Source organism: Bombina bombina, chromosome 4 (assembly GCF_027579735.1).
Source record: "Bombina bombina isolate aBomBom1 chromosome 4, aBomBom1.pri, whole genome shotgun sequence".
Classification (NCBI taxonomy): Eukaryota; Metazoa; Chordata; class Amphibia; order Anura; family Bombinatoridae; genus Bombina; species Bombina bombina.
The window spans coordinates 904,422,970-904,446,293 of record NC_069502.1 but is presented as its reverse complement, the minus strand read 5'-3'; the positions used below and the strand labels follow the sequence as shown (position 1 = coordinate 904,446,293).

Sequence of the window (23,324 nt, the reverse complement as noted above, 5' to 3'; positions counted from 1 at the left end):
AAGTCTGTCAAAAGAACTGAAAAAAGGGGCAGTTTGCAGAGGCCTAGATACAAGATAATCACAGAGGTTAAAAGTATATTAATATAACTGTGTTGCTTATGCTGGGAAATGAGTAATAAAGGGATTATCTATGTTTTAAAACAATAAAAATTCTGGTGTAGACTGTCCCTTTAACCAACGATATTAAGTTAAATTTGGGAATAGTTTAACGTTTTTTGTGCATTTTGGAAAAATTGTTCACTTTTTCTTTTCTTAAAGGCACAGTACACGTTTTTTCTAATGTTTATTTTATGCTATAAATAAGTTTTTAACGACTTTTGTGGTATTACTAGTCTGTTCAACATGTCTGCCATTGATTTTCTCATTGTTCTATGTGTTTAGAAGCTATTGTGCAACCCCCTTTAACATTGTGTAACTTTTGTACTGAAAGGGCTTTACAATGTAAAAAGCATATTTTAAATAAAGTAAGTGTGCCTAAGGATGGTTCTCAGTCTGAAGAGAATCAGGATATGCTATCCAATTCTCCCCAAGTGTCACAAACTTTTATGCCCACACAAGTGACACCTAGTACTTCTAGTGTGTCTAATTCCTTTACTCTGCAGGAGATGGCTGCAGTTATGTCAACTACCCTTACAGAGGTATTGTCTAAATTACCAGTGTTGCAGGGTAAACGCAGTAGGTCAAGTATTAATGTAAATACTGAATCCTCTGATGCTTTATTAGCTATTTCCGATGTTCCCTCACAGTGCTCTGAGTTGGGGATCAGGGAATTACTTTCTGAGGGTGAAATTTCTGATTGGGAATGTTTTGTCTCAGACAGATTCTGATGCTATGTCATTTAAATTTAAGCTTGAACACCTCCGCCTGTTGCTTATGGAGGTTTTAGCGACTCTGGATGATTGTGATCCTATTGTGATTCCTCCAGAGAAATTGTGTAAAATGGATAAATATTTGGAAGTTCCTACTTACACTGATGTTTTTCCGGTTCCTAAGAGAATTTTGGAAATTGTTAAGGAATGGAATAGACCAGGTATACTGTTTTCTCCCTCTCCTAATTTTAAGAAAACGTTTCCTGTATCAGATACCATTCGGGACTCATGGCAAACGGTCCCTAAGGTAGAGGGAGCTATATCTTCCCTAGCTAAGCGTACTACTATACCCATTGAGGATAGTTGTGCTTTCAAGGATCCTATGGATAAGAAATTAGAGGGTCTACTAAAAAAATAATTTGTTAATCAGGGATTTCTTTTACAACCTACTGCTTGCATTGTTCCAGTAACTACTGCAGCAGCATTTTGGTTTGAGGCTCTAGAAGAGTCTAAGGTTGAGACTCCATTAGATGACATTCTAGATAAAATTAAGGCTCTTGAGCTAGCTAATTCTTATATTACTGATGCCGCTTTTCAAATTGCTAAATTAGCGGCAAAAAATGCAGGATTTGCTATTTTAGCACGTAGAGCATTGTAGGCTCAAATCTTGGTCTGCTGATGTGTCATCAAAACATAAGCTTTTAGCTATTCCCTTTAAAGGTAAGACCCTTTTTGGGCCAGAATTGAAGGAGATCATTTCTGATATTACAGGAGGTAAGGGCCATGCCCTACCTCAGGATAGGTCGGTTAAAATGATTGGTAAACAGAATAATTTCTCCTGTTAAGTGTAGTCAGTCCACGGGTCATCCATTACTTATGGGATATTAACTCCTCCTCAACAGGAAGTGCAAGAGGATCACCCAAGCAGAGCTGCTATATAGCTCCTCCCCTCTACGTCACACCCAGTCATTCTCTTGCACCCAACTAATAGATAGGATGTGTGAGAGGACTGTGGTGATTAAACTTAGTTTTTTATATCTTCAATCAAAAGTTTGCTATTTTAAACGGCACCGGAGTGTGTTGTTTTCTTCTCAGGCAGAATTTGAAGAAGAATCTACCTGAGTTTTTTGTATGATCTTAGCGGACGTAACTAAGATCCATTTGCTGTTCTCGGCCATTGTGAGGAGTGAGGTAACTTCAGATCAGGGGACAGCGGGCAGGTTCACCTGCAAAGAGGTATGTTGCAGTATATTATTTTCTAAGGAATGGAATTGACTGAGAAAATACTGCTAATACCGATATAATGTAAGTACAGCCTTAAATGCAGTAGTAGCAACTGGTATCAGGCTGATATGTATATATGTTTACACTTAAGTATTTCTGGGGAATGGCACTTTACTGGGAAAATACTGTATGCATATAACTTTTAGCCTAACTTGCAGTGTGAGCGACTAGCAGCAGGCTTTTAATGACATTTCATAAATCAGATTTTAAACGTTTGCTGGCATGTTAAATCGTTTAATTATCTGAGGTACTTGGTGAAAAATTGTTTTGGGCGTTATTTTCCACATGGCTGTCGTTTGTTTTAAATTAAAACAGTTTACTGAGCTTCCCTCACTGTTGTAGTGTGAGTGGGAGGGGCCTATTTTGGCGCTTTTACTACGCATCAGAAATTCAGTCACAGTCTGCCTTTTTCTCCCTGCATGATCCAGGACGTCTCCACAGAGCTCAGGGGTCTTCAAAACTAGTTTTGAGGGAGGTAATCGCTCACAGCAGACCTGTGAGACTGTGCTTTGACTGTGATAAAAACGCTTATATTTTCAATTGTTATCCGTTTTTTCTGTTATTAAGGGTTAATCATCGATTGCTAATGAGTGCAATCCTTTGCTAAATTTGGTTTCTATAACTAATCCGGTTCATTGTTATTCAACTGTGACAGTTTTTGTGTGCTTCTTAAAGGCACAGTAACGTTTTACATATTGCTTGTAAATTTAGTTGAAAAGTATTTCCAAGCTTGCTAGTCTAATTGCTAGTTTGTTTAAACATGTCTGACACAGAGGAATCTCTTTGTGCAATATGTTCAAAAGCCAAGGTGGAGCCCAATAGAAATTTATGTACTAATTGCATTGATGCTACTTTAAATAAAAGTCAATCTGTACATGTTAAGCAACATTCACCAGACAACGAGGGGGAAGTTATGCCGACTAACTTGCCTCACGTGTCAGTACCTGCATCTCCCGCTCAGGAGGTGCGTGATATTGTAACGCCAAGTACATCAGGGCGGCCATTACAAATCACTCTACAAGACATGGCTAATGTTATGACTGAAGTTTTGTCTAAATTGCCAGAACTTAGGGGTAAACGAGATAACTCTGGGATGAGAACAGAGTACGCTGATAATGCTAGGGCCATGTCTGATACTGCGTCACAATTTGCAGAGCATGAGGACGGAGAGCTTCATTCTGCGGGTGACGGATCTAATCCAAATAAACTGGATTCAGACATTTCAAATTTTAAGTTTAAGCTGGAAAACCTCCGTGTATTACTAGGGGAGGTGTTAGCGGCTCTGAATGATTGTAACACAGTTGCAATCCCAGAGAAAATGTGTAGGTTGGATAAATATTTTGCGGTACCGACGAGTACTGACGTTTTTCCTATACCTAAGAGACTTACTGAAATTGTTACTAAGGAGTGGGATAGACCCGGTGTGCCTTTCTCACCCCCTCCTATATTCAGAAAAATGTTTCCAATAGACGCCACCACACGGGACTTATGGCAAACGGTCCCTAAGGTGGAGGGAGCAGTTTCTACTTTAGCTAAGCGTACCACTATCCCGGTGGAGGATAGTTGTGCCTTTTCAGATCCAATGGATAAAAAGTTAGAGGGTTACCTTAATAAATTGTTTGTTCAACAAGGTTTTATATTACAACCCCTTGCATGCATTGCGCCTGTCACGGCTGCGGCAGCATTTTGGTTTGAGTCTCTGGAAGAGACCCTTGACTCAGCGCCATTAGATGAGATTTCACACAAGCTTAAAACCCTTAAGCTAGCTAATTCATTTATTTCTGATGCCGTAGTACATTTAACTAAACTTACGGCTAAGAATTCCGGATTCGCCATTCAGGCACGCAGAGCGCTGTGGCTAAAATCCTGGTCAGCTGATGTAACTTCTAAATCGAAATTACTTAACATACCTTTCAAGGGGCAGACTTTATTCGGGCCCAGTTTGAAAGAAATTATCGCTGATATTACGGGAGGTAAAGGCCATGCCCTGCCTCAAGACAGAGCCAAACCTAGGGCTAGACAGTCTAATTTTCGTGCCTTTCGTAACTTCAAGGCAGGAGCAGCATCAACTTCCTCTGCTCCAAAACAGGAAGGAGCTGTTGCTCGCTACAGACAAGGCTGGAAACCTAACCAGACCTGGAACAAGGGCAAGCAGGCCAGAAAACCTGCTGCTGCCCCTAAGACAGCATGAAGTGAGGGCCCCCGATCCGGAAATGGATCTAGTGGGGGGCAGACTCTCTCTCTTCGCCCAGGCTTGGGCAAGAGATGTCCAGGATCCCTGGGCGTTGGAGATCATATCTCAGGGATATCTTCTGGACTTCAAAGCTTCTCCTCCACAAGGGAGATTTCACCTTTCAAGGTTGTCAACAAACCAGATAAAGAAAGAGGCGTTTCTACGCTGTGTACAAGACCTTTTACTAATGGGAGTGATCCACCCAGTTCCGCGGTCGGAACACGGACAAGGGTTTTACTCATCTGTTTGTGGTTCCCAAAAAAGAGGGAACCTTCAGACCAATATTGGATTTAAAGATCCTAAACAAATTCCTAAGAGTTCCATCGTTCAAAATGGAAACTATTCGGACAATCTTACCCATGATCCAAAGAGGTCAGTACATGACCACAGTGGATTTAAAGGATGCTTACCTTCACATACCGATTCATAGAGAACATTACCGGTATCTAATGTTTGCCTTCCTAGACAGGCATTACCAGTTTGTAGCTCTTCCCTTCGGGTTGGCTACGGCTCCAAGAATCTTTACAAAGGTTCTGGGCTCTCTTCTGGCGGTACTAAGACCGCGAGGAATTTCGGTAGCTCCGTACCTAGACGACATTCTGATACAAGCGTCAAGCTTCCAAACTGCCAAGTCTCATACAGAGTTAGTACTGGCATTTCTAAGGTCGCATGGGTGGAAAGTGAACGAGGAGAAGAGTTCTCTCTTACCACTCACAAGAGTTCCCTTCTTGGGGACTCTTATAGATTCTGTAGAAATGAAAATTTACCTGACAGAGGACAGGTTAACAAAGCTTCTAAATGCTTGCCGTGTCCTTCATTCCATTCAACACCCGTCAGTGGCTCAATGCATGGAGGTAATCGGCTTAATGGTAGCGGCAATGGACATAGTTCCTTTTGCACGCCTGCACCTCAGACCGCTGCAATTGTGCATGCTAAGTCAGTGGAATGGGGGTTACTCAGATTTGTCCCCTACGCTGAATCTGGATCAAGAGACCAGAGATTCTCTTCTATGGTGGCTTTCTCGGCCACATCTGTCCAGGGGGATGCCCTTCAGCAGGCCAGACTGGACAATTGTAACAACAGACGCCAGCTTACTAGGTTGGGGCGCTGTCTGGAATTCCCTGAAGGCTCAGGGATCATGGACTCAAGAGGAGAGTCTCCTTCCAATAAACATTCTGGAATTGAGAGCAGTTCTCAATGCCCTTCTGGCTTGGCCTCAGTTAGCAACTCTGAGGTTCATCAGGTTTCAGTCGGACAACATCACGACTGTGGCTTACATCAAGCATCAGGGAGGGACAAGGAGTTCCCTAGCGATGATGGAAGTATCAAAGATAATTCGCTGGGCAAAGTCTCACTCTTGCCACCTGTCAGCGATCCACATCCCAGGAGTGGAGAACTGGGAGGCGGATTTCCTAAGTCGCCAGACTTTTCATCCGGGGGAGTGGGAACTTCATCCGGAGGTCTTTGCCCAAATACTTCGACGTTGGGGCAAACCAGATATGGATCTCATGGCGTCTCGCCAGAACGCCAAGCTTCCTTGTTACGGGTCCAGGTCCAGGGACCCGGGAGCGGTCCTGATATATGCCTTGACAGCACCTTGGACCTTCAGGATGGCTTATGTGTTTCCACCTTTCCCGATGCTTCCTCGTTTGATTGCCAGGATCAAACAGGAGAAAGCATCGGTGATTCTAATAGCCACGCAGGACCTGGTATGCAGATCTAGTGGACATGTCATCCTGTCCACCTTGGTCTCTGCCTCTGAGACTGGACCTTCTAATTCAGGGTCCTTTCAAACATCAAAATCTAATTTCTCTGAAGCTGTCTGCATGGAAATTGAACGCTTGATTTTATCAAAGCGTGAATTTTCGGAGTCAGTAATTGATACCTTAATACAGGCTAGGAAACCTGTTACCAGGAAAATTTACCATAAGATATGGCGTAAATACTTACACTGGTTTGAATCCAAGAGCTACTCATGGAGTAAGGTTAGGATTCCTAGGATATTGTCTTTTCTACAAGAAGGTTTAGAAAAGGGTTTATCTGCAAGTTCTTTAAAGGGACAGATCTCAGCTCTGTCCATCCTTTTACACAAACGTCTGTCAGAAGTTCCAGACGTTCAGGCTTTTTGTCAGGCTTTGGCTAGGATTAAGCCTGTGTTTAAGACTGTAGCTCCACCGTGGAGCTTAAATTTAGTTCTTAACGTTTTACAGGGTGTTCCGTTTGAACCCCTTCATTCCATTGATATCAAGCTGTTATCTTGGAAAGTTCTGTTTCTAATGGCTATTTCCTCGGCTCGTAGAGTCTCTGAGTTATCAGCCTTACATTGTGATTCTCCTTATCTGATTTTTCATTCAGATAAGGTAGTTCTGCGTACTAAACCTGGGTTCTTACCTAAGGTAGTCACTAACAAGAATATAAATCAAGAGATTGTTGTTCCATCATTGTGCCCTAACCCTTCTTCAAAGAAGGAACGACTTCTGCACAATCTAGACGTAGTCCGTGCCCTGAAATTTTATTTACAGGCAACTAAAGATTTTCGCCAAACTTCTTCCCTGTTTGTCGTTTATTCTGGACAGAGGAGAGGTCAAAAAGCATCTGCTACCTCTGTATCCTTTTGGCTTCGTAGCATGATACGTTTAGCCTATGAGACTGCCGGACAGCAACCTCCTGAAAGGATTACAGCTCATTCTACTAGAGCTGTGGCTTCCACTTGGGCCTTTAAGAATGAGGCCTCTGTTGAACAGATTTGCAAGGCTGCAACTTGGTCTTCTCTTCATACTTTTTCCAAATTTTACAAATTTGACACTTTTGCTTCTTCGGAGGCTGTTTTTGGGAGAAAGGTTCTTCAGGCAGTGGTTCCTTCCGTATAAAGATCCTGCCTGTCCCTCCCGTCATCCGTGTACTTTAGCTTTGGTATTGGTATCCCATAAGTAATGGATGACCCGTGGACTGACTACACTTAACAGGAGAAAACATAATTTATGCTTACCTGATAAATTCCTTTCTCCTGTAGTGTAGTCAGTCCACGGCCCGCCCTGTTTTTTATGGCAGGTCTAAATTTTTAAATTATACTCCAGTCACCACTGCACCCTATAGTTTCTCCTTTCTCGTTTGGTTTTCGGTCGAATGACTGGGTGTGACATAGAGGGGAGGAGCTATATAGCAGCTCTGCTTGGGTGATCCTCTTGCACTTCCTGTTGGGGAGGAGTTAATATCCCATAAGTAATGGATGACCCGTGGACTGACTACACTACAGGAGAAAGGAATTTATCAGGTAAGCATAAATTATGTTTTTCGTTCCTTTCGGAACTTTAAAGGAGGACCCCCCGCTTCTTCTTCTTCCACAAAGCAAGGAAGGGAATTTTTCCCAATCTAAGTCAGTCTGGAGACCCAATCAGAACTGGAATAAGGGTAAACAATCCAAAAAATCCACTGCTGGTCCTAAGACAGCATGAAGGGGTGGCCCCCGATCCGGGACCGGATCTAGTAGGGTGCAGACTTTCTTTCTTTGCTCAGGCTTGGGCAAGAGATGTTCAGGATTCCTGGGCACTAGAAATAGTGACCCACGGTTATCAATTGGAATTCAAGGATTTTCTCCCAAGAGGGAGATTTCATCTTTCAAAATTATCTGCAAACCAGATAAAGAGAGAGGCGTTCTTACGCTGTGTAAAAGACCTTTTTACTATGGGAGTAATCTGTCCTGTTCCAAAATTGGAACAATGACATGGGTTTTACTCGAACCTATTTGTGCTCCCCAAAAAAGAGGGAACGTTCAGACTCATTTTGGACCTCAAGTGTCTAAACAAATTTCTAAGGTTTGCCTTCTTCGACAAACATTATCAGTTTGGGGCTCTTCCTTTCGGGTTTGCCACAGGACCCAGAATCTTCACAAAGGTTCCAGGGTCTCTTTTGGCGGTTTTCAGACTGCAAGGGATAGCGGTGGCGCCTTATCTGGATGATATTCTGATTCAGGCGTCAAAATATCTGACAAAATCTCACACGGACACAGTGTTGTCTTTTCTGAGAACACACGACTGGAAGGTGAACAAAGAGAAGAGTTCACTTATTCCACAGACAAGGGTTCCTTTCTTGGGAACTCTGATATACTCGGTAGCCATGAAAGTATTTCTGATGGAGGTCAGAAAATCAAAGATTTTTAATTCTTGCCGAGCATTTCTGTCCATTCCTCGGCCATCAGTGGCTCAGTGTATGGAGGTAATCGGATTAATGGTAGCGGCAATGGACATCGTTCCGTTTGCTCGCTTTCATCTCAGACCACTGCAACTGTGCATGCTCGGTCAGTGGAATGGAGATTATGCAGATTTATCTCCAAATATAATTCTGGTTCAAGAGACCAGAAACTCTCTCCTTTGGTGGTTGTCGCCAGATCATCTGTCCCAGGGGACTTGTTTCCGCAAACCCTTGTGGGTGATAGTGACAACAGATCCCAGCCTTCTGGGCTGGGGTGCAGTTTGGAACTCCCTGAAGGCTCAGGGTGTTTGGACTCAGGTGGAGTCTCTACTTCCAATCAATATTTTGGAACTGAGAGCAATATTCAATGCACTTCAGGCGTGGCCTCAGTTGGCTTCGCCAAGTTCATCAGATTTCAGTCGGACAACATAACGACTGTGGCGTATGTCAATCATCAGGGGGGAACAAGGAGTTCCTTAGCGATGATAGAAGTATCCAAGATAATCAGTTGGGCAGAGGCCCACTCTTGTCATCTGTCAGCGATCTACATCCCAGGGGCAGAGAACTGGGAAGCAGATTTTCTAAGTCGACAGACCATCCGGTGGAGTGGGAACTTCACCCGGAGGTATTTGCCTCATTGATTCTCAGATGGGGCAGACCGGAATTGGATTTGATGGCATCTCGTCAGAATGCCAAACTTCCAAGATACGGATCCCAGTCAAGGGATCCTCAGGCCGAACTGATAGATGCCTTGGCAGTACCTTGGTTGTTCAGGCTAGCTTATGTGTTTCCGCCGTTTCCTCTCCTCCCACGCGTGATTGCTCGAATCAAATAGGAGAGAGCTTCGATGATCCTGATAAGCACCTGCGTGGCCACGCAGGACTTGGTATGCGGATCTAGTGGACATGTCTTCGCTACCGCCGTGGAAACTTCCTTTGAGACCGGACCTTCTCATTCAAGGTCCTTTCCAACATCCAAATCTAACTTCTCTGCATCTGACTGCGTGGAGATTGAACGCTTGATTTTATCGAAGCGAGGATTCTCTGATTCTGTTTTCAGTACTTTGATACAGGCTAGAAAGCTTGTCACTAGAAAAATCTATCATAAGATATGGCGTAAATATCTTTATTGGTGTGAATCCAAGGGCTACTCATGGAGTAAAGTTAGGATTTCTAGGATTCTGTCTTTTCTCCAAGAAGGATTGGAGAAAGGCTTATCAGCGAGTTCCTTAAAGGGGCAAATTTCAGCGTTGTTAATTTTGTTTCACAAGCGTTTGGCAGATGTGCCAGATGTTCAGCCTTTTTGTCAGGCTCTAACCAGAATTAAGCCTGTATTTAGACCAATTACTCCTCCCTGGAGTTTGAATTTAGTTCTTCAAGTTCTTCAAGGGGTTCCGTTTGAACCTTTACATTCCATAGATATAAAGTTATTATCTTGGAAAGTTCTGTTTTTGGTTTTTATTTCTTCTGCTCGACGAGTTTCAGAGCTTTCAGCATTACAGTGTGATTCACCTTATATCATTTTTCATTCTGATAAGGTGGTTTGACGTACCAAACCTGGATTTCTTCCTAACGTTGTTTCAAATAAGAATAATAATCAGGAAATTATTGTTCCTTCATTGTGTCCTAATCCTTCCAAGAAGGAGCGTCTGTTACATAACTTGGACGTGGTCCGTGCCTTAAAGTTTTACTTACAATCAACTAAGGATTTCCGTCAATCATCTTCATTGTTTATTCTGGAAAGCGTAGGGGTCAGAAAGCTTCGGCTACCTGTTTCTTTTTGGCTGAGAAGTATCATCCGCCTGGCATATGAGACTGCTGGACAGCAGCCTCCTGAAAGAATTACGGCTCATTCTACTAGGGCTGTGGCTTCCACATGGGCTTTTAAAAATGATGCATCTGTTGATCAGATTTGTAAAGCTGCGACTTGGTCGTCTCTTCATACTTTTTCTAAATTTTACAAATTTGATACTTTTGCTTCTTCTGAGGCTGTTTTTGGGAGGAAAGTTTTTCAAGCAGTGGTGCCTTCCATTTAGGTCTCTGTCTTGTCCCTCCCTTTCATCCGTGTCCTGTTGCTTTGGTATTTGTATTCCACAAGTAGGGATGAAATCCGTGGACTCGTCATATCTTGTAGAAGAAAAGGAAATTTATGCTTACCTGATAAATTGATTTCTTCTATGATACGACGAGTCCACGGCCCTCCCTGTCAATTTTAGACAGATTGTTTTCTATTATTTATAACTTCAGTCACCTCTGCACCTTTTAGCTTTTCCTTTCTCTTCCTATAGCCTTCGGTTGAATGACTGGGGTAGAGGGGAAGGGAGGAGCTATATATACAGCTCTGCTGTGGTGCTCTTTGCCACTTTCTGTTAGCAGGAGGATAATATCCCACAAGTAAGGATGAAATCCGTGGACTCGTCGTATCGTAGAAGAAATCAATTTATCAGGTAAGCATACATTTCCTTTTCATTCTGATAAGGTGGTTTTGCGTACCAAACCTGGATTCCTTCCTAAGGTTGTTTCAAATAAGAATATTAATCAGGAAATTGTTGTTCCTTCCTTGTGTCCTAATCCTCCTTCTAAGAAGGAGCGTCTGTTACATAACCTGGACGTGGTCCGTGCCTTGAAGTTTTACTTGCAGGCAACTAAGGATTTCCGTCAATCATCTTCATTATTCATTGTTTATTCTGGAAAACGAAGGGGTCAGAAAGCTACGGCTACCTCTTTCTTTTTGGCTGAGGAGTATCATCCGCCTGGCATATGAGACTGCTGGACAGCAGCCTCCTGAAAGAATTACGGCTCATTCTACTAGGGCTGTGGCTTCCACATGGGCTTTTAAAAACAATGTTTCTGTTGAGCAGATTTGCAAGGCTGCGACTTGGTCGTCTCTTCATACTTTTTCCAAATTTTACAAATTTGATACTTTTGCTTCTTCTGAAGCTGTTTTTGGGAGAAATGTTCTTCAAGCAGTGGTGCCTTCTGTTTAGGTTTCTGTCTTGTCCCTCCCGTTTCATCCGTGTCCTGTAGCTTTGGTATTGTATCCCACAAGTAAGGATGAAATCCGTGGACTCCTTGTATCTTGTAGAAGAAAAGTAAATTTATGCTTACCTGATAAATTAATTTCTTCTTCAATACGACGAGTCCACGGCCCTCCCTGTCAATTTCAGACAGATTTAGATTTTATTTTATTTTGTATAACTTCAGTTACCTCTGCACCTTTTAGCTTTTCCTTTCTCTTCCTAAACCTTCGGTCGAATGACTGGGGGTGGAGGGAAGGGAGTAGCTATATATACAGCTCTGCTGTGGTGCTCTTTGCCACTTTCAGTTAGCAGGAGGTTAATATCCCACAAGTAAAGATGAAATCCGTGGACTCGTCGTATCGTAGAAGAAATTAATTTATCCGGTAAACATAAATTTACTTTTTTGGCTTACCAACTTGCTACTATACTTGGCTCATGATTTTAATTGAATGCAATATTTTTATAGATGATTCCTAGTGGAGAAGAAAGCACATCTGTCTATATATGCTATGAAGTAGAAGTGTTTGTGGCACTTGTTGTTTCACTGGCTTGTTACATCCGATTCTCTGAAGAAGGGTGTTTCAATACAGTTCGGAAACTGCTTTTCCGTGTATGGTAGTTAGAAGTTTGTATGTTGACACCCTGAGGCACTGGACAGTGGACTTGGAGCAAGAACAATGAGCAACTATATTGTGAAGCTAAATTTCTAATTGTTTTAGCAGTTTCCAATCTCATTGATTGAAGTACTGTTTAGGTGACGTTCACTAAAAACAAAAAACAAAGGAACTCCAGAAATGTGTGTGTGAGAAGTTGTACATTATACTTTTTGTGTTTGATTTTATAGATTTGTTCACCAACACTGTTGGTGTTTTATAGTATAATAAGCTTTGATATACCAGTTCCCTAAATTGACATATTTTCTATGTAAGGCAGGTCAGTCTCTATAGTAATTGAGAATCTAACCTATTTTAAAGTGACAAGGCATTCAAAATTAGGGCCCATTGTTAACAGGAAAAATAATCGATTCAAAAATGATTTCATGGAAGCAAGTTTTAGTTTCTTTCATGTAATTAGCAAGAGTCCATGAGCTAGTGACGTATGGGATATACATTCCTACCAGGAGGGGCAAAGTTTCCCAAACCTCAAAATGCCTACAAATACACCCCTCACCACACCCACAATTCAGTTTTACAAACTTTGCCTCCTATGGAGGTGGTGAAGTAAGTTTGTGCTAGATTCTACGTTGATATGCGCTCCGCAGCAAGTTGGAGCCCGGTTTTCCTCTCAGCGTGCAGTGAATGTCAGAGGGATGTGAGGAGAGTATTGCCTATTTGAATGCAGTGATCTCCTTCTACGGGGTCTATTTCATAGGTTCTCTGTTATCGGTCGTAGAGATTCATCTCTTACCTCCCTTTTCAGATCGACGATATACTCTTATTTATATACCATTACCTCTGCTGATTTTCGTTTCAGTACTGGTTTGGCTTTCTACAAACGTGTAGATGAGTGTCCTGGGGTAAGTAAATCTTATTTTCTGTGACACTCTAAGCTATGGTTGGGCACTTTATTTATAAAGTTCTAAATATATGTATTCAAACATTTATTTGCCTTGACTCAGAATGTTCAACATTCCTTATTTTCAGACAGTCAGTTTCATATTTGGGATAATGCGTTTGAATCAATCATTTTTTCTTACCTTAAAAATTTGACTTTTTTTCCCTGTGGGCTGTTAGGCTCGCGGGGGCTGAAAATGCTTCATTTTATTGCGTCATTCTTGACGCTGACTTTTTTGGCGCAAAAAATCTTTTCTGTTTCCGGCGTCATACGTGTCGCCGGAAGTTACGTCATTTTTTGACGTCCTTTTGCGCCAAAAATGTCGGCATTCCGTATGTGGCTTCATTTTTGGCGCCAAAAAGCATTTAGGCGCCAAACAATGTGGGCGTATTATTTGGCGCCAAAAAATATGGGCGTCGCTTTTGTCTCCACATTATTTCAGTCTGATTTTTTCTTTGCTTCTGGTTACTAGAAGCTTGTTTATTGGCATTTTTTCCCATTCCTGAAACTGTCATTTAAGGAATTTGATCAATTTTGCTTTATATGTTGTTTTTTTCTCTTACATATTGCAAGATGTCTCACGTTGCATCTGAGTCAGAAGATACTTCAGGAAAATCGCTGTCTAGTGCTGGAACTACCAAAGCTAAGTGTATCTGCTGTAAACTTTTGGTAGCTATTCCTCCGGCTGTTGTTTGTATTAATTGTCATGACAAACTTGTTAAAGCAGATAATATTTCCTTTAGTAATGTACCATTGCCTGTTGCAGTTCCCTCAACATCTAAGGTGCAGAATGTTCCTGATAACATAAGAGATTTTGTTTCTGAATCCATCAAGAAGGCTGTGTCTGTTATTTCTCCTTCTAGTAAACATAAAAAATCTTTTAAAACTTCTCTCTCTACAGATGAATTTTTAAATGAACATCATCATTCTGATTCTGATGACTCTTCTGGTTCAGAGGATTCTGTCTCAGAGATTGATGCTGATAAATCTTCATATTTATTTAAAATGGAATTTATTCGTTCTTTACTTAAAGAAGTACTAATTGCTTTAGAAATAGAGGATTCTGGTCCTCTTGATACTAATTCTAAACGTTTAGATAAGGTGTTTAAATCTCCTGTGGTTATTCCAGAAGTTTTTCCTGTTCCTAATGCTATTTCTGAAGTAATTTCCAGAGAATGGGATAAATTGGGTAATTCATTTACTCCTTCTAAACGTTTTAAGCAATTATATCCTGTGCCGTCTAACAGATTAGAATTTTGAGACAAAATCCCTAAAGTTGATGGGGCTATTTCTACCCTTGCTAAACGTACTACTATTCCTACGTCAGATGGTACTTCGTTTAAAGATCCTTTAGATAGGAAAATTGAATCCTTTCTAAGAAAAGCTCATCTGTGTTCAGGTAATCTTCTTAGACCTGCTATATATTTGGCTGATGTTGCTGCAGCTTCAACTTTTTGGTTGGAGACTTTAGCGCAACAAGTAACAGATCATGATTCTCATAATATTATTATTCTTCTTCAGCATGCTAATAATTTTATCTGTGATGCCATTTTTGATATTATCAGAGTTGATGTCAGGTTTATGTCTCTAGCTATTTTAGCTAGAAGAGCTTTATGGCTTAAAACTTGGAATGCTGATATGGCTTCTAAATCAACTCTACTTTCCATTTCTTTCCAGGGTAACAAATTATTTGGTTCTCAGTTGGATTCCATTATCTCAACTGTTACTGGTGGGAAAGGAACTTTTTTACCACAGGATAAAAAATCTAAGGGTAAAAACAGGGCTAATAATCGTTTTCGTTCCTTTCGTTTCAACAAAGAACAAAAGCCTGATCCTTCATCCTCAGGAGCAGTTTCAGTTTGGAAACCATCTCCAGTCTGGAATAAATCCAAGCCTTCTAGAAAGGCAAAGCCTGCTTCTAAGTCCACATGAAGGTGCGGCCCTCATTCCAGCTCAGCTGGTAGGGGGCAGGTTACGTTTTTTCAAAGAAATTTGGATCAATTCTGTTCACAATCTTTGGATTCAGAACATTGTTTCAGAAGGGTACAGAATTGGTTTCAAGATGAGACCTCCTGCAAAGAGATTTTTTCTTTCCCGTGTCCCAGTAAATCCAGTGAAAGCTCAAGCATTTCTGAATTGTGTTTCAGATCTAGAGTTGGCTGGAGTAATTATGCCAGTTCCAGTTCTGGAACAGGGGATGGGGTTTTATTCAAATCTCTTCATTGTACCAAAGAAGGAGAATTCCTTCAGACCAGTTCTGGATCTAAAAATATTGAATCGTTATGTAAGGATACCAACGTTCAAAATGGTAACTGTAAGGACTATCTTGCCTTTTGTTCAGCAAGGGCATTATATGTCCACAATAGATTTACAGGATGCTTATCTGCATATTCCGATTCATCCAGATCATTATCAGTTCCTGAGATTCTCTTTTCTGGACAAGCATTACCAGTTTGTGGCTCTGCCGTTTGGCCTAGCTACAGCTCCAAGAATTTTTACAAAAGTTCTCGGTGCCCTTCTGTCTGTAATCAGAGAACAGGGTATTGTGGTATTTCCTTATTTGGACGATATCTTGGTACTTGCTCAGTCTTTACATTTAGCAGAATCTCATACGAATCGACTTGTGTTGTTTCTTCAAGATCATGGTTGGAGGATCAATTTACCAAAAAGTTCATTGATTCCTCAGTCAAGGGTAACTTTTCTGGGTTTCCAGATAGATTCAGTGTCCATGACTCTGTCTTTAACAGACAAGAGACGTCTAAAATTGATTTCAGCTTGTCGAAACCTTCAGTCACAATCATTCCCTTCGGTAGCCTTATGCATGGAAATTCTAGGTCTTATGACTGCTGCATCGGACGCTATCCCCTTTGCTCGTTTTCACATGCGACCTCTTCAGCTCTGTATGCTGAATCAATGGTGCAGGGATTACACAAAGATATCTCAATTAATATCTTTAAAACCGATTGTACGACACTCTCTAACGTGGTGGACAGATCACCATCGTTTAATTCAGGGGGCTTCTTTTGTGCTTCCGACCTGGACTGTAATTTCAACAGATGCAAGTCTCACAGGTTGGGGAGCTGTGTGGGGATCTCTGACGGCACAAGGAGTTTGGGAATCTCAGGAGGTGAGATTACCGATCAATATTTTGGAACTCCGTGCAATTTTCAGAGCTCTTCAGTCTTGGCCTCTTCTGAAGAGAGAATCGTTAATTTGTTTTCAGACAGACAATGTCACAACTGTGGCATACATCAATCATCAATGAGGGACTCACAGTCCTCTGGCTATGAAAGAAGTATCTCGAATTCTGGTTTGGGCGGAATCCAGCTCCTGTCTAATCTCTGCGGTTCATATCCCAGGTATAGACAATTGGGAAGCGGATTATCTCAGTCGCCAAACGTTACATCCGGGCGAATGGTCTCTTCACCCAGAGGTATTTCTTCAGATTGTTCAAATGTGGGGACTTCCAGAAATAGATCTGATGGCCTCTCATCTAAACAAGAAACTTCCCAGGTATCTGTCCAGATCCAGGGATCCTCAAGCGGAAGCAGTGGATGCATTGTCACTTCCTTGGAAGTATCATCCTGCCTATATTTTTCCGCCTCTAGTTCTTCTTCCAAGAGTAATCTCCAAGATTCTGAAGGAATGCTCGTTTGTTCTGCTGGTAGCTCCGGCATGGCCTCACAGGTTTTGGTATGCGGATCTTGTCCGGATGGCCTCTTGCCATCCGTGGACTCTTCCGCTACGACCAGACCTTCTGTCGCAAGGTCCTTTTTTCCATCAGGATCTCAAATCCTTAAATTTAAAGGTATGGAGATTGAACGCTTGATTCTTAGTCAAAGAGGTTTCTCTGACTCTGTGATTAATACTATGTTACAGGCTCGTAAATCTGTATCCAGAGAGATATATTATAGAGTCTGGAAGACTTATATTTCTTGGTGTCTTTCTCATCATTTTTCTTGGCATTCTTTTAGAATTCCAAGAATTTTACAGTTTCTTCAGGATGGTTTAGATAAAGGTTTGTCCGCAAGTTCCTTGAAAGGACAAATCTCTGCTCTTTCTGTTCTTTTTCACAGAAAGATTGCTAATCTTCCTGATATTCATTGTTTTGTACAAGCTTTGGTTCGTATAAAACCTGTCATTAAGTCAATTTCTCCTCCTTGGAGTTTGAATTTGGTTCTAGGGGCTCTTCAAGCTCCTCCGTTTGAACCTATGCATTCATTGGACATTAAATTACTTTCTTGGAAAGTTTTGTTCCTTTTGGCAATCTCTTCTGCCAAGAAGAGTTTCTGAATTATCTGCTCTTTCTTGTGAGTCTCCTTTTCTGATTTTTCATCAGGATAAGGCAGTGCTGCGAACTTCTTTTGAATTTTTACCTAAAGTTGTGAATTCCAACAACATTAGTAGAGAAATTGTGGTTCCTTCATTATGTCCTAATCCTAAGAATTCTAAGGAGAAATCGTTACATTCTTTGGATGTTGTTAGAGCTTTGAAATATTATGTTGAAGCTACTAAGTCTTTCCGAATGACTTCTAGTTTATTTGTTATCTTTTCCGGTTCTAGAAAAGGCCAGAAAGCTTCTGCCATTTCTTTGGCATCTTGGTTGAAATCTTTAATTCATCTTGCCTATGTTGAGTCGGGTAAAACTCCGCCTCAAAGGATTACAGCTCATTCTACTAGGTCAGTTTCTACTTCCTGGGCGTTTAGGAATGAAGCTTCGATTGATCAGATTTGCAAAGCAGCAACTTGGTCCTCTTTGCATACTTTTACTAAATTCTACCATTTTGATGTATTTTCTTCTTCTGAAGCAGTTTTTGGTAGAAAAGTACTTCAGGCAGCGGTTTCAGTTTGAATCTTCTGCTTATGTTTTTCATTAAACTTTATTTTGGGTGTGGATTATTTTCAGCAGGAATTGGCTGTCTTTATTTTATCCCTCCCTCTCTAGTGACTCTTGCGTGGAAAGATCCACATCTTGGGTAATCATTATCCCATACGTCACTAGCTCATGGACTCTTGTTAATTACATGAAAGAAAACATAATTTATGTAAGAACTTACCTGATAAATTCATTTCTTTCATATTAGCAAGAGTCCATGAGGCCCACCCTTTTTTGTGGTGGTTATGATTTTTGTATAAAGCACAATTATTCCAATTCCTTATTTTATATGCTTTCGCACTTTTTTATCACCCCACTTCTTGGCTATTCGTTAAACTGAATTGTGGGTGTGGTGAGGGGTGTATTTGTAGGCATTTTGAGGTTTTGGAAACTTTGCCCCTCCTGGTAGGAATGTATATCCCATACGTCACTAGCTCATGGACTCTTGCTAATATGAAAGAAATGAATTTATCAGGTAAGTTCTTACATAAATTATGTTTTTTTATTGCTTGAATGTTGTTTGTTTTTTTCTCTTACTATAAATTCGAACACAAACATTTGGTGCTCTTGTTGATTTTATTATTATTTAGTATTTTAATTTTATTTATTTTTTTAGATTTTTTTTTATGAGTACTTAATTATTACTATTAGTATTGGTATTTGTGGTGGTATTTTTTTATTTTTTTTATATATATATATTTTTTTTTAAGGGCAAAATTTCACAAGCTCAAATATGGGACTGAATTGAATCTGGGTGATATGAAGCCGCCAAATTATGATTCTGGTAAGTTCTTAAATTCATTTGGCATTGCTTTTCTGATTTAAACATTTGATTAAGCTCATATTTTAAACTAAGTAACTTAAATATTGCCATTGTGAAAATGCAGTCAACCACAAAGATATTTAGGTGTTCACAATCCATTGTTTTTTTTAATAATTTGCATTTTATTAGCAGTAGATGAGCTATTTTCAATGATGAAGCAATCACTATCAGCCATTTTCACGGTTTATACACTTTGTTGGGGGGGGGGGGGGGGAATAATTCTGTACTTAACTTCCACTAATGTACCCTGCATATTGGCCATTTCTCATATACCCACTTATGTGGCTTCGGAAACAGTGCAGGTCTTGCCAACATCGGCAAGATCACACTATATCTGCATGCCTACGGAAGTGAGGCATGCCGTACTAGTGCAGCTTAGCCACTTTCAGAAAATCTTGTCTAATAAACCCTTTAACTGTGCAGGGTACATTGGTCATTATGGGGTTAATATATTTCAGTCCTATTTTTCGAATCACAAATTCTTGCTACTTAAAGGGATATTAATCAGTGCCCCATTGTTTAAAAAAAAAAAAAAAAAAACAGATTGTGAAAAAAAAAGCATCCTATAAAATCACAAGGTTCACAACAAATTATTACAATTTACTGTTTGAGAGGTGTACATTTCAAGCTAAAGCGATATTAACGGAAGAAAGTTTTTCTTTCTTTAGATGTTTTGAGTCCACAACGTCATCAATTACTGTTGGGAATATCACTCCTGGCCAGCAGGAGGAGGCAAAGAGCACCACAGTTAAACCGTTAAGTGTCACTTCCCTTCCCACAAACCCCAGTCATTCTCTTTGCATTCGGTGCAAGGAGGAGGTGAAGTTTTGGTGTCTGAAGAAAAAATTTATCTTCAATCAAGATTTTATTATTTTAGAAAGCAAGAGTAGGTTTGCTCTGATCTTTCCCTCTCAAGATTGGGTCTAGCTGTACTCCATGTAAGTCTCTTCAGTAGAGCAGTGGTGGTGTTAAAGCAGTTAGGAACTTGTGAAGTGGGCTTTGCTGTGTTTTCCAAACATGTTGCTGCCCTGGTATAGAAATCCAGAGTAGGTTTACAAACACGACACTTCGTGGCCAATGCCCCTTAATCATGTGATAAAAAACACAAAAAACACCTTTCTTTCATGTAATTGGCAAGAGTCCATGAGCTAGTGATGTATGGGATATACAATCCTACCAGGAGGGGCAAAGTTTCCCAAACCTCAAAATGCCTATAAATACACCCCTCACCACACCCACAATTCAGTTTTACAAACTTTGCCTCCTATGGAGGGGGTGAAGTAAGTTTGTGCTAGGATTTCTACGTTGATATGCGCTTCTCAGCATTGTTGAAGCCCAATTCCTCTGAGTACAGCGAATGTCAGAGGGATGTGAAGGGAGTATCACCTATTGAATGCAGTGGTTTTCCTCACGGGGATCTATTTCATAGGTTCTCTGTTATCGGTCGTAGAGATTAATCTCCTACCTCCCTTTTCAGATCGACGATATACTCTCATATTCCATTACCTCTACTGATAACCGTTTCAGTACTGGTTTAGCTATCTGCTATATGTGGATGGGTGTCTTCAGGTAAGTATGTTTTCATTACTTAAGACACTCTCAGCTATGGTTTGGCACTTTATGTATTTATATAAAGTTTTAAATATATGTATTGTACTTATATTTGCCATGATTCAGGTTTCAGTATATTTCCTTTTGCAGACTGTCAGTTTCATATCTGGGAAATGCATTTTTTTAGAAATTTATTTCTTACCTGGGTTGTAGTCTTTTTTCAATTGACTGTCATTTTTCTAAATCGCGGGCAGAATTAGGCTCGCGAGGGCGCAAAATGCTAAAGTTTATTGCGTCATTCTTGGCGTAAGATTTTTTTGGCGCGAAGTTACGTTTGTTGACGCAAATTTGTCATTTCCGGCGTCTTAGTTGACGCCGGGTCCTTTCACAAGGTTGCGTCATCTATGACGCGAGTGTCGTTTCCGGACGTTTTTGGCGCCAAAAAATATTTTTCTGTTTGTTGTGCGTCATGCTTGGCGCCAAATATTTTCATTATTTTAAACCCCATTCCTATTTGCCTCTTGCCTTTTTCTATGTCAGAGGGCTATTCTGTTTGCATTTTTTTCCCTTTCCTGAAACTGCCATATAAGGAAATTGATAATTTTGCTTTATATGTTGTTTTTTTTTCTTACATTTGCAAGATGTCTCAATCTGATCCTGTCTTAGAAATCACTGTTGGAACCCTGCGGCCTCATAACAGTTCTACGAAAGCTAAGTGCATTTGTTGTAAACTTGTGGAGGTTATACCTCCAGCTGTGGTTTGTAATAGTTTGTCATGATAAACTTTTACATGCAGATAATGTATCCATCAGTAGTAGTTCATTACCTGTTGCTGTTCCCTCGACATCTAATACACAAGAGATACCAGTAAATTTAAAGGAATTTGTTTCTGATTCTATTCAGAAGGCTTTGTCTGCCATTCCGCCTTCTAATAAACGTAAAAGGTCTTTTAAAACTTCTCATAAGGTTGATGAAATTTCAAATGACCAGCAACATACTGAATTATCCTTCTCTGAGGATCTATCTGATTCAGAAGATCCTGCCTCAGATATTGACACTGATAATTCCTCTTATTTATTTAAATTGGAGTATATTCGTTCTTTGTTAAAAGAAGTGTTAATTACATTTGATATGGAGGAAACTAGTCCTCTTGATATTAAAACTAGTAAACATTTAAATTCTGTTTATAAACCTCCTGTGGTTATTCCAGAGGTTTTTCCAGTTCCTGATGCTATTTCTGATATGATTTCTAAGGAATGGAATAAGCCTGGTGGTACTTTTATTCCTTCTTCAAGGTTTAAAAAATTGTATCCTTTGCCAGAAGTTAGATTTGAGTTTTGGGAAAAGATCCCCAAAGTTGATGGGGCTATTTCTACTCTTGCTAAACGTACTACTATTCCTACGGATGATAGTACTTCTTTTAAAGATCCTTTAGATAGGAAACTTGAATCTTATCTAAGGAAAGCTTATTTATTTCTTTCATGTAATTAACAAGAGTCCATGAGCTAGTGACGTATGGGATATACATTCCTACCAGGAGGGGCAAAGTTTCCCAAACCTTAAAATGCCTATAAATACACCCCTCACCACACCCACAAATCAGTTTTACAAACTTTGCCTCCAAGGGAGGTGGTGAAGTAAGTTTGTGCTAGATTCTACGTTGATATGCGCTCCGCAGCAAGTTGGAGCCCGGTTTTCCTCTCAGCGTGCAGTGAATGTCAGAGGGATGTGAGGAGAGTATTGCCTATTGAATGCAGTGATCTCCTTCTACGGGGTCTATTTCATAAGGTTCTCTGTTATCGGTCGTAGAGATTCATCTCTTACCTCCCTTTTCAGATCGACGATATACTCTTATATTTACCATTTCCTCTACTGATTCTCGTTTCAGTACTGGTTTGGCTTTCTACAAACATGTAGATGAGTGTCCTGGGGTAAGTAAGTCTTATTTTCTGTGACACTCTAAGCTATGGTTGGGCACTTTATTTATAAAGTTCTAAATATATGTATTCAAACATTTATTTGCCTTGACTCAGAATGTTCAACTTTCCTTATTTCCAGACAGTCAGTTTCATATTTGGGATTATGCTTTAAATTATCATATTTTTTCTTACCTCAAAAATTTGACTTTTTTCCCTGTGGGCTGTTAGGCTCGCGGGGGCTGAAAATGCTTCATTTTATTGTGTCATTCTTGGCGCGGACTTTTTTGGCGCAAAAATTCTTTTCCGTTTCCGGCGTCATACGTGTCGCCGGAAGTTGCGTCATTTTTGACGTTATTTTGCGCCAAAAATGTCGGCGTTCCGGATGTGGCGTCATTTTTGGCGACAAAAGCATTTAGGCGCCAAATAATGTGGGCGTCTTATTTGGCGCCAAAAAATATGGGCGTCGCTTTTGTCTCCACATTATTTCAGTCTCATTTTTCATTTGCTTCTGGTTGCTAGAAGCTTGATGTTTGGCATTTTTTTCCCATTCCTGAAACTGTCTTATAAGGAATTTGATCTATTTTGCTTTATATGTTGTTTTTTCTCTTACATATTGCAAGATGTCTCACGTTGCATCTGAGCCAGAAGATACTACAGGAAAACCACTGCCTGCTGGATCTACCAAAGCTAAGTGTATCTGCTGTAAACTTTTGGTAGCTATTCCTCCAGCTGTTGTTTGTAATAATTGTCATGACAAACTTGTTAAAGCAGATAATATTTCCTTTAGTGATGTACCATTGCCTGTTGCAGTTCCCTCAACATCTAAGGTGCAGAATGTTCCTGATAACATAAGAGATTTTGTTTCTGAATCCATAAAGAAGGCTTTGTCTGTTATTTCTCCTTCTAGTAAACGTAAAAAGTCTTTTAAATCTTCTCTCTCTACAGATGAATTTTTAAATGAACACCATCATTCTGATTCTTTGGACTCTTCTGGTTCAGAGGATTCTGTCTCAGAGATTGATGCTGATAAATCTTCATATTTATTTAAGATGGAATTTATTCGCT

General features: G+C 40.3%; 1 protein-coding gene across 2 annotated transcripts in view; it reads left to right on the top strand.

Annotated features, from left to right (window-relative positions):
* The window catches only part of STRN (striatin), a 574,950-nt gene that overhangs the window by 182,967 nt on the left and 368,659 nt on the right, over positions 1-23,324 (top strand). For both annotated transcript variants that reach the window (XM_053711828.1, XM_053711827.1), the window contains exon 3: positions 18,677-18,750. In XM_053711828.1, coding sequence (XP_053567803.1) covers positions 18,677-18,750 — 74 coding nt within the window. The remainder of the gene's footprint in view (positions 1-18,676; positions 18,751-23,324) is intronic.